General features: G+C 43.7%; 1 protein-coding gene across 2 annotated transcripts in view; it reads left to right on the top strand.

Annotated features, from left to right (window-relative positions):
* Hacd2 (3-hydroxyacyl-CoA dehydratase 2) overlaps window positions 1–12,368 on the top strand; it is an 87,668-nt gene that overhangs the window by 3,039 nt on the left and 72,261 nt on the right. For both annotated transcript variants that reach the window (XM_060370315.1, XM_021634652.2), the window contains exon 2: window positions 236–353. In XM_060370315.1, the coding sequence (XP_060226298.1) occupies window positions 236–353 (118 nt within the window). The remainder of the gene's footprint in view (window positions 1–235; window positions 354–12,368) is intronic.

The following is a 12,368-nucleotide window of genomic DNA, read 5'->3' on the forward strand; positions in this document are numbered from 1 at the left end:
GACCTGTCACTAGGTCTATCCTCCCAATAGTGTCGTTCTGGGGACCATGCCCTTCATATGGGCATGGGCTAGGGTAGTGGCTCTAGAGTTACCATAGGACAAATGGCAACCTACGATAAATCTAGGCTCTTCTTTATTTTCCCTTAAATGAGCCGTGCTGCTACCATATCTTTTTATTATCTTAAATCCAATGTACCCTTGTTTTACTCTTCTAATTGTACTTTCTTTTTACTAGGTGGCTGGTGATAGCGGTTGGGCTGGGGAGAGCATACCTGGCTAAGGGGAGCTACCATAGTCTTTATTATTCGATAGAAAAGCCTCTGAAATTCTTCCAAACGGGAGCCTTACTGGAGGTATGTTTGAGATTTTTTTTTCACTAATTTCAAATGTTACAAAGTAGAAAACATGCTGTTATTAAATATGATAAAGTATATAAAAATATAACCTTATCCTTGCTGAATTTGCTTTATATTTGGCAGTTTTGTTTTGTGAATTGATGGCTCAACTGTCTTTGAAATTCTAAAAAAGAAAATACAATTCTATTTAATGCTATTTAATGGAATGTATTTTCTCTCCAGCTTTTGCAGGAAATCAAATGATGCAGGCCTATGCTAAGATTTTGAGAAATTCTAGGAATGCCACAGTGAAGGGTTGACAAACTCAGATGCTTTCAGGGTGCATAGAACAGGAACGGTGACTGTCTTTGGTGGAGGTAGTGTATTGGTGATAGATAAGAGACACATCAGAACCTGCCAGAGGCATCCAAATTAACAAAGGCTTCAAAGGACAAAAGACAATCTCAGTGAGTAAGTGTGGTTTGGGTTATCAGTATAGCTGGATTTTTGAGTTACATTTGACAACTAAAGCAGTTTTAGGAATAAAGGGATCTTCTGGTCTGAATCTGATAAAGATACAAAACTATGGGCTGGAGAGATGGCCCAGCGGTTAAGAGCCCTGGCTGCTGTTCCCAGAAGACCTGGGTTTCATCCCCAGGACCCACATGGTGGATCTCTTTATGTGACAGACCTAGCCTCTGCTAGTGTGGACAGCCTTTCTGTGGTGGGTAGAGGTTCGCTTTTCTGAACATTTGTGTCAGACACAGTTCTAGGAAGGATTCTAGTTGGCCCTTTTTCTGCTGTTGCTTGTGGTGTTGGCCACTCGATCAGCAGTTGCAGAACACATACCCATTCCTGTTGCAAATGGACCGTGGATTTGGAAGAGAGGGGTTGAGGATGTTTAGGGACATGCAGAATCAAAAGCTACCTAGTTATGGTAATGAAAACCTTTGGGTAGTACGGAGGACATGATACTCTGTTTTACTTCCCTCCTCCTCCAGGGCAAACACAGCGAGACATTTGTGTTCAGTGGCAGCTTAAAACCCAAACTAGGGAATAATGTTCAAGAAAAACTAGTTTACCTCCATGAAATAAGATGTAATTCTCCACCTCACACCCTGACTTTTAAAAGCAGGAAGGGATAGCTTTTGTTTCTGCTCTTTGCCTTTAGACAGCACTGTGCTCTTGGGCCTGTCTGGGGTGTCAGGGTGACTTAGCACCCCCTTCAACTGTGCTGCGGTCACCAGCTTAGGGGAATGTTCTTTTATCCCTTGTCCACCTTTTTGATTTGGAAAAGAATTAGGCTACAGTTGACTTCTAGTTTCTTCCTGCTCAAACAGTTTGAGTCCAAGAAAACCAGCAGATTCCAGTGTGAATCGTCTCTAAGCTTAGAGCCTTGGGGTTTTGTGAAAGGGGGAAGCAATAACTAAGCAGCACTGGATCCCTCGTCACCTTGTCACGCACAGTTCCCTCAGCTACAGAGAGACACACCTGAGATCAGGGCCTTCAGCAACTGCCCCAGTGCTCGACAGGGCTGCGTTGCTCACACTTGGACTACTTCCATTTTTTTTTTTTTTCAAGGCAGTTTTGTTGGTGGTGGTGTTTTGTTTTGTTTCATTTTGTTTCTCTGTGTTGCCTTGGCTGTCCTGGACTGGATTTGTAGACCAGGCTGGCCTCAGACACACAGAGCTCTACCAGCCTCTGCCTCCCAAGTGCTGGGGATTACAGGCGTGCGCCACTCACCCGGATTTACTTCAGTGATTTTTAAGGGGATTTCCTTGAAGATTTTGTAATATAGGAATATAATATAGAAACATAATTTTTAAAATTTAAGTATATCTTAGGGAAAGTATGTAAATTAAGCTATACAATACAAAATTCACTCCAGAGCCAAGTCTTAGACTTTGGAGGATGTTTATCGTGTTCATCTCTGTTGAATTTTTAATGGGGAGTTAAGAAATTAATTAATTTTTTTTTCTTTTTCTCTGTCAGTCTCCACTAGAAACTTATTACATGACAAATCCTGGATTTGGTTTTAAAAAAAAAAAAGACTATGCCCCCCAAATGGAAAAGTCTTTCAACCCACCCACCCCCTAAGAGAGAAAGAGGCGATAGAAAGTACCATGTATAACGAAGTGATGGTTTCTAGAAACAAGCAGGGGATGAATGTCGGAAGCCCTGAGACTAGTGCTGAGATGCACTTCCTGTGCATTGCTGAAGGATTTCATCACCTACCTAGCCGACATGCTACAATCATTAGATGTTTGTGTTGGTTAATTACACTATATCGCATTAACAGGAGGAGAAAATTAATCTAGATAAGTTAGCTTCTCGTTTACCTGTGGGCTAACTAATCTCCTTTCGTGGGGCCTTTGGGAATTGGCTTAAAAAGGAAGTAGAAGTCAGTTGTTCCCAAGAAATTCGAAATATATAAAGGACCTAAAAATATTTAGTAAGCAAGCCCAAATGGCCACGTAGTAATACAAAAGTGAAACAAAACTCAAAATGCTTACTTTTTGAAGAACTTCTTTCTTTCTTTTTGCAGGATGGATACATTCTTTGAGTTGATGATATGTGATATTTGTCGTTTTGTTTTGTTTTGGGGGTGTGGGGGCTTACACATATCAAGCTACTACTTTTAGCACTCAGTTATGTGGCCAGCTCAGTGGTAAGGATTTTTACTAAAATTGACAGAAACCTTAACTTTATTCTGCCTACTTATCCAAGAACATATTGAGTATCTTATAATAGGTAAATTTCCAAATTATTTTACAGGTGCTAATTTAAGTGTTTGGTTAATGGATTGGTACCGCTATGTCTAATGGGAACAGAGAAAAGCATAATGCTAGCCCAGCTGTTTGGCAAATATCCAGCAAAGCTGAGCCTTTTGATGCAATCGCTTGTTGTGCCATTCTTCACTTTTGGTCTTGATTCCCACGTGCTGCCTGCTTGGAGGGCTTTTGATATTTGTACAACTCGGGCATGCATATTGGATTGATGGAATGATGGATTGAATCATTTATGCTTTTTCCCAGGAGTACTGCTTCTAAGCTTTCCCAGGAGAGTCCTGAGCATAGTACCCCTTCCACTTTTAGGGAGATATCCTTATCTGGCTCTGTTTGAAGATCCTCCTTAAGCCCTGGAGGTCATGACCCCAAAATGCCAGAGACCTCCTTATGAGGCTCTGACACCAAGATACTCTTGGAACATCTGCCCCTGCACTTACTCAGAAACAAGATAATCGGAACAAAGGACCCTTCAAATGGTAAACCAGATTAGGTAGACAAGAGAAGCTGAGAGCAGGTCGAGTTAAAAGCCTCTCACTGCTGTACCCTCAGATGTGTGACATACTGGGGGCAGTAGGGAGGGTTGCATATGGTATGCCCTACTAGGAAAAGATACAGTAACAAAGTTAGATTGGCTGGAGTTATCTCTGCCCTACCCTGGGACTTACACTGATGGACAAAGAATGGTATGAATAAATGATAAAAGAATGAAGTATTAAGACACCACTTACTTAGAAGAGTTAATTCATGTAGGGCCGCTGCAGTGCTGTATGGCCAAGGAATAGAAGAATACTAAGATTAGACATATACATAAGTTTTACAAATGTATAAAACATATAAAAATATATATAACATAAGCATTGTATTTTGGTAGAAATAGAATAATAACTGCAGCAACTTTGGCCTGAAGGTTTTTTTGGATGGGGTGTCTAATGACAGTTAACACTTTGATCGTTAAAAGTTGATAATACACTGCTTGGGACATTATAATCTTCCCAGGCTGTCTTGGATTTTTTTTGGTTTTTTTTTTTTTTTCTGTCTAGTGCCCTTAAAACCACAAGAGTTACTCGCCTAAGAACGGGCTGTCATGCTTTGGCAAAATATGCCTCTCGATTCTTGAAAGTTGGGTTAAGGGTTGATGAGGGAAAATGATTGTAAAAGATAACTCTGTTCTGTCATGGTTTATCATTGATGACCAAACTTTTGACCAAGAGGAAGTTAAAACACGTGTCCGGAGACAAAACTGATATGATCTATGTTTTGGAACAAGATGAATTTTTCCCTGCCTACTAACTAACTCAGTTCTGTACAAAGAAGCACTCTGACTGCCAGTCAGTCATCTGCAAAACCCCTCTTCCCCTCCCTCCCTCCCTCCCCCCTCACAGACTTCTTACCTCCTCTGTGGGACCTGGGTATTGCCTGGAGCTGAGAATGGATACTGTGAAAATTAAGGCCTTGCTAAAAAGGAAACAGCACAGTGCACTCAACCTAGCATGCACAAGGCCTGGGATTTATTCTACAGAAAAAAAAAAAAGTCTATAGTCTTGTTGGGTAGGTGATGAAGGCTATTGGCTGGAGATCACGGAAGCCTCCTTGCTTAACCATCAAGAGGGACTTATAAGTAGCATACTCAATAAAGTCCTGAGGCAGGAATGGAGCTGTCGGAATGGCCCAGAGTCACAGGCTGTCATAGTGATCCCAGGGGTTCGTGCTCCGTCACTTTTGTCTGCTATTCTCTGTGTGGTGTCTGAACCACTCCCTTCCTGCAGACTAGTTTTCTGTTTTCTCTGTGCCAGGTGATAGTAACAATTAGTCAAGGAGAGAGCCACTAGCTGGAAGCACAGTAGTTGTATACCCTAGTGAGGAGCTAGAGGGTCCAGCCTGGATCAGTCGTGATCCTGGATGGTCACCTCTACACAGGAACTGAGGCTGCAGTAAGGATCCAGAAAGGTAGGAGGGAAGGGACAGCTTTTAGAGTAACACACTAGATAAAGCCAACAAGTATTTTACTAAAGTAAAAAAAAAAACACAATAGGATGAACATGTATCTTTTGTGTGCGTGTGGATGGGGCCTACTGGGGGCCTTGCACATACCAGGCTAATACTGTTAACATTGCTGATACTTATAGAATATATAATTATATATATATGTATATATATATATAAAATTTATTTATCTATGGAGTTTTGCTTTAAGATATTTGTGTGGCTTTGTTCTTTTTCTCAGTGGAGAGGTTTCCCTTCCATGTGAAAAGAAGGCAGACACAAAATGTCAACAGATAGTCTGCTTCCTTTGATCTGAAATGTCTAGGACACAAATCTGTGGAGGCCGTGGATTAGTGGAAGTGGTACAGGATTTCCTTTCAGAGGGGTGAAATGTTCCAGTGTGACTAGTGACGGTGACTGCCCAACTCCGTGACCGTACTGAACATGGTCATTGAGTTGTGGTGCAAGGGGTGGCTGTTGTAGCGTTAGAAATTACCTTGCTCTAAACCTTCTGTAAGTTCTCTCGTTGTGGCTTTGGATTCACGGTAGTCATTGATAAGGCAGGCTTTTTCTGGTTTGTCTGAGTAGGGGGTTAATATTAGCCTGGGGATACAGAGTTTGTGGTAGAGTCCTAAGTTCAATTCCTGGTACCACACACAAACACTAGGCTGGTGTTACAGCTTTGGTAGTTTTGTCTTGTTTTGGGGTTTGGACTGGGATTGAACCAAGGGTCTTGTGCATCCCGGCACTACTGCATTATATCCCTTGCCTTCCCTTAAAAAAAAAAAAAATGGTTATTGGACAGGCAAGATGGCTCAGTGGGTAGAGGTATTCACTGCACAAGCCTGGTGACCTGAGCTCATCCTGGGACCCAAATGATGGACGGAGAGAACTGACCCCATACAGTTGTCCTCTGACCTTCACACGCACACCCCGACACACTGATAACACATAGTTTAAAAGCCAGAAAACATTTACTTTGGAGACAGTGTCTTGTCAAGTTGCCCAGGCTGCCCTTTAGCCCCCTGTGTAGACAAGCCATACCGGGTACTGAGGCCTTTCCATCTCACCCTCATGAGTGGTGAGGACCGTAGACCTGCACCAGTAGGTCTGGCCAGGATGGCAGTTTAAAATGGTTTCTAGGTAAAGTTGGATTTCTGAGAGCTTCTGGTTAAGCTGGGATTGCTTGTTAGCTGTGTCCCAGCACTGAGAGTGCGGTTTCCAACAGGTTGAGGACGCTCTGCACAAACCTGTTCAAGCTGGAACAAGCCATGTAGATTTCTCCATACCTCGTTTATCTACCTCTGGCCTTCTGGTCCTAGTGGCCCACAGCAACTCTTTCACCTCCCACTCCCCTCCAGATCCTTCTTCTGTGTGGGACCCCTTCCCTACAATAAGGGGAAACATGCTTCTTACCTTTTCCTAGAGCTGGTCTGTTGCTGGGTTCGAAAAGCAGAATTAGTTTTGGAGGGCTGTGGCTGAGCACAAAAAACTTGTGCCATGTCTTGAAACCCCACTAGCACGTTCTAGGCCATAGCTGTGCTTTCTAGTCAGAGTCCTTGTGCCTTACGTCTCCCCTTCAGATCCCTAATGAAATAGACTGGTTTGAATGCCTTTTTTTAAAAATAGAGGACAGTTTTAACTACTTGTGTCTTTAAGAAGGCTTCCAGCTTATGTTTCTGGCCCTGTGGCTCAAACCTTGTCTACTTTCCCATGTTGGCTTCCAGGTTGTTACTAATAGAGCTGTGTGCCTCAGGCACATTATCAGTCAACTTGCTTCTGTCACCTGGCCAGTTTTCCTCTTTGTGGGAGCCTGTTGATTTTCTAATAACTGTTTCATGTCCTGAGGGACTTTTGAAGCAAGCCACATGCACTTGTTAGACTCCCTGGCATTCTGAAGATTGCTTTTGAGAGCACAGGTCTCTAGAAGAGTGTGCAAAGGCTAGCAGAGCCAGTCATGTGGGGACACCTAGCACGAACTTGTCAAACAGCAGAACCCAGAAAAACCAGCTTCAGAGCTGTGTGAGAACTGGATGGGAGAACGTGAACTGGATGTAGAAGGTGTCACAACATTTGACAGGAAGAGGGAGTCTGTAGGAACAGGAACTCACCCACACAGGTGTCACTGCTTGACAACTCAAGCAAATAGAAGTTAAATAATGCATTCTCGGGGAGGTGAGAAAGCTAATGACTCTAGAACAGAATGTGCTAAAATTAAAAAACAGAAACAAACAGAAAAGCCCTTGATATATTGGTAGTGCCTGATGGGGCAGGACAGACACCGTAGTGACACATGCAGCAACCCTGAAGGCTGAGGAGAGGCAGTTGTCCCTGTCACAGGGCATCACGTAAAGCAGGTTCAGAGCAGATGCTGTTGAGAGCTTTGCAGGGTTTGCCCTGTGAGTCTAGAAAGAGCCTCACCCAGTCTGGGCTGCCTGGCACAACGAAGTCTGCTGTGTTGGGGGACCGGCTAGTGGGAGCATGGCACTAGAACAGGGGGGCACCATCTCCGAAGAAGTGGAGCGCACTGAACTAACTGTTGTGTCAGAACCCATGCGTCCCCAGAACTGACAGCAGGCATAAAAACCTTTAAACGAATAGTAAGGCTACCCAAAAAAATAGAGTGTGTAATTCAAAGTAGCTGTGGAGAAAAAAAAAGGTAAAGACTTTTCTGATCTAAAAGACTGGTTATTGACAGGTTATACTGCACCACAGAGGAGCTTTTCTGCCTGGAGGGGAAAAAAAATCTTACTGCTTCTGGATTTCTCCTTAAGTTTTTAAACTTAAAACAAAGATCACAATTCTTAGGAGAAAAGAGACTTGAAACAAAACAGTAAAAGCAGCTTAGGACCTTAGAAACAAAATCCACGTGGAGCTGGGTGAGAACATTAGGCTCCTACGGAGACGGCATCATTTCCCTGAGGTAGAGGCATTCTAACACCTACAGAAGCAACGGAACTCGGGAAGAGGAAGTGCACTTAGCTGTTACATAAATTAGAAAGTCTTTAGCTCAGTGTGTTTGAACTGTCTGCTTAATAATGTCCCCTGTCCGTGCTGTCCCACACAGCAGCCACCAGTCACATGGCTATGGAGCCCGTGGGATATGGCGGGGGGGGGGGGGGGGACTGAGAAGCTTAGGTTGTAAATTTCACTTTCGTTTTGATAGGGACTTACAACTAGTGGTACCTGCACAGCCCATTATCGGTAGACCAGGATCCAGATTGCCAATTGTCCGCCTGGAATTTCGTGAGCTAGTTCCTATTCTGCCAGAACAGAATGGAAGGAAGGGTGGTGAATGAGCCACGGGAGGCCGAAGTGCTGTTAAGTTATATCACTTGGGCTCCTGAAGCCTCTTAATTCGTAAGTTTAGAACAAGCAGGTTAATATTAAAATATGTGGGTGTTTTCATATTAGGGAAATGTGCAGAATAAATGCAAAACCTGTGGGTGTTGGGGAAGGTCTGGAAGGGCATATGCCAGGCTACTGCCAGTGCTGCCCTTAGGTCGTACAGAGACGCTAACTAAGATTTCTGCTTCTACTTTCTATGCTTTATCATACCTTTATGTTCCTCATGTGAGTTAAAAGACACAATAGAATATATGCAAGAGCATGCAATAGAGAACAGGTTGGGTGAGGAAAATAGAATTAAAATAGTTTTTAAATAAATGAAAAGACAAATAGTTCGTGAGTAAAGTATTGAACTTGAAGCCTCAGCGTAAGATCCGGGGATCAGGGAACCATACCTGCCATCTGTATAAAAGTAGAAATGATATGGCATGGGCTGCAGAGATGGCCTTGGTGTTTGTTCTTCCTGAGGACCCAGTTTTGCTTCCCAGCGCCCATAGCCCACCTAGCTCACAACTGTCTAACTCCAGATGATCTGATGCCTCTTCTGTCATCTGTGGGCACCAGCCATGCACATGGTAAACATACATACGTGGAGGCAAAACACTCATACACAGAAAGTAAAAATAAATAACCCTTAAAAACAAAAACAGAGCGTGACAGGAGAATCACAATAAGTTTATGGACGACAGTATAAATAACTGCTCTGGCATGGTGTATGCGAGGCCCTGGTTTCAACTTCCGGTGCCGCAGAAAGGTGGATGGGAGGAACAGAAAAGAGAGGACGGGTGTGAGACTGGATGGGCATGGCAATGCACACTTGTAGTCCCAGCTGAGGCTGGAAGACTGGGAGTTTGAGGGCAGCCTTGGCTGTGTCGTAAAGGGTCAAAAGAGGAGCAGGCAGGGGCAGAGGGAAGGAAGGCAAAGACAACAGGAGTTAAGTATGTCTGTAGCAGGAACATGAGGGATCCTTTGATGAGTAAACATTTTATCTGAACAGAGAAACAAAATGTGTAGTAGAAAAGCTGGCAGAAATGCTTGAGAAGTGAAAACAGTGCTTAAGATTCATCATACTATATATATAAAAACACTGTAGACACGAAATTTAGGTCCTACAGCACTTTTTTGGTCATTGATAAGCATGGAGACCTATTTTCTTTTTAAAGATTTATTCATTTAATGTAGATGAGTGCTCTATCTGCATGTACACCTACATGCCAGAAGAGGGCATAGGATCTCATGATAGATGGTTGTGAGCCATGATGTGGTTGCTAGGAATTGAATTCAGGACCTCTGGGAGAGCAGACAGTGCTCTTAAAAGCTGAGCCATCTCTCCAAGCCCGGAAGACCTACTCTTTGGGCCTTAATGTATGGTAAGCCACTAGCACACTGGATTAAATTACTTCCTGTTTTCCTTCAATGTCAAGTTCTGTGAGGCTTTAGCACTTCACTCTCAGAAAATGAAAATTAAGCAAGTGTTCAATCACTATAGTGCTGCAGAACAGTAAAATTAAGTAACAGTAAGCAAACATTGACAATTAGGGAGAATTCACTTGTTTTCTCCTTCAGTAAGTGTGTCTGAAGGGGATCAGTACATGAGCTTCTTTTGTTCTAGCTTGTTGTGGTTTCATCCTTTGGTTCTAAACATTCACAAAGAGGTGAATGAGACTGTTAGAAATAACCCCTTTAGTGAAGGCCAAGCTGGAAGACATACTTTGTCCCTTGCTGAACCCGGACGTGGTTTCACACACCCCATCACATGTGGCTGTATCCACAATGGCCTGGGAGAATCCATGAGAACTCAGAGTTCTTTTTCTCAAGAACTCTTATCAACACATACACTGCTCAAGATTTTAGCTTTCATTACTGTTAGGTTTCAAACCTGGGACAAATGGTTGGGGTTCCTAATTAACATATCAAAGTAGCCCTGGCCTCCGGGTTCTTCCAGCACCCCTCAGTCCCTACCTGTTACAGGGTCCTCCTGGCTGGCAACCTGCCCTCTACCCTGAATTCTGCAGGTCAGTGGGCTGGGCTGCTCTTCCCCACTGCCCTTTCCTGTATATTCCAACTGTTTCGATTGCCCACCCTCCTTGCATCTTTGGTCTCCTGGCTGGCTGCTGCACCTCGCTCTCTGATTCCTCAAATGACTCGGGATCATGTCCACCCTGTACTGCCCCAGATGTCCCTGCCTCTGGCTGTGCCCTCCCACATAGCTATAATAAACCGTCTCCTCACCATACCCAGGTCTAGTCATGGTCCTTTTTTTCCTTTTTGTTCCTTTTCATTCATCTGGCGCTGGAACCCAGGACCAGTCCTATCTTTTTCTTTTATAGTGCTCCGTTATTATAGTTTCTTGCATGATTCAGTTTATCCAAAGAGCTAAAATTTAACGAAGTGAACAAAAAGAATAAAAAGGAAAAGAACATGATTGGTTCTGGGTTTTGGCACCAAATAAATGAAAAAAAAAAAAAAAAACTAAAAAAGAAAAAGATATGACTTTGGTCCTGAGTTTCAGCGCCAAATGAATGAAAAAAGAAAAAGAAAAAGAGCATGACTAGTCCTGGGTTTTGGCACCAGATTGGAAAAAAAGGAAAGAAAAGGAAAGGATTTACAGGTACGCTGTAGGGGAAAGTTTATTACAGAAATGTGGGACAGCATAGTCAGAGACAGGGTCATCTGGGAGAGTCCAGAGTGGACAGGCCCCTGAGCCTGATGAGGTAGGGAGGAGAGGGGAGAGAGGAGAACCAAGTGTGGCAGCCAGCCAGGAGGCCAAAGATACCAAGAGGGTGGGAAGCCAAAATGGTTGGAATATATAGGAAAGGGCAGCTGGGGGAAGGACAGCCCAGCCTCTGTGCTAGAGAACTTTAGGGTAGGGGGTGGCGTATGTCAGCCAGGAAGGCCCTGTGGCTACTGAGGGCTGCAGGGAGAACCCAGTGGCTGGGTCGGCTTTGATAAATTAGGCACTTCGGCACTTTGCTCCAGGTTTGAAACCTAACGGTTATCCATTTTCATAAATGTGAATCACATATATCCACCCTTTGCTCTCCCCTTCTACATAAGATACTTTATGGAAATTTGAGGTTAGACTCAGCTCAGCACGCCCTATTTATTCCTTCCAAACTTGACACCAGTATGAGTCATCCTCCCTTCTGAGGTAAATAGATTAAAAAGTGGTGAAGAACCAGTAAGATTCACCAGAAACCTGCTCATGCCCCCAGAGGAAAGAAAAGTGCTTTCTTCTGACTGTAAATACCATATATACTCATTTTTAAAGAACGAAAGAGAAGCATAACGAAGATAATATGTGTTGCTTCTAAGCTCCGTGCCTGACTATTGCCCCTGTTGACATTTTGGTGTCTGTTCTTCTCTGCATGTGTGAGACCCTTGACTTGTTGCTCAGCACTGGGGGTTCAGGTTATATGTTATGCGTATAAATCTTAAGCAAGATGGGATTAAAGCCGCATATGGTTCCCAAATTTTGGTAAATCTACACAGTTAGTTGTGGGCCACTGCACAGTGAGAAGGACTGTAGGAATTGTCCGGCTTTGATTTTTACCGTGTCTGGAAGTTCTCTCTGTTCTTGAGGGAGTCGTCCATGACTCCCCTCGAGCCGTAGCCAGTTGAAGCAGGGGAGCACACCTGACCCATACTGGGCCTGCTGTTCTTCCTCCCACTTGGGTTCCTGTTCACCTGGAGACTTGTAGGTGCTTTGCTGTTACTTTTTTACCTTAGACTGAAAGTGAAATTGGAGGGGCTTGGCGAGATAGCTCAGTGGTTAGCAGCACTGGCTGCTCCTCTGGAGGACCTGGCGTCCATTCCCAGCACCCACTTGGTGACTGACAACCATCTGTAACTACAGTTCCAGGTGATTGAGGCCCTATTTTGGCATCAGGCATGCATACTTGTAGGCAGAACA

Source organism: Meriones unguiculatus, chromosome 17 (assembly GCF_030254825.1).
Source record: "Meriones unguiculatus strain TT.TT164.6M chromosome 17, Bangor_MerUng_6.1, whole genome shotgun sequence".
Lineage (NCBI taxonomy): Eukaryota > Metazoa > Chordata > Mammalia > Rodentia > Muridae > Meriones > Meriones unguiculatus.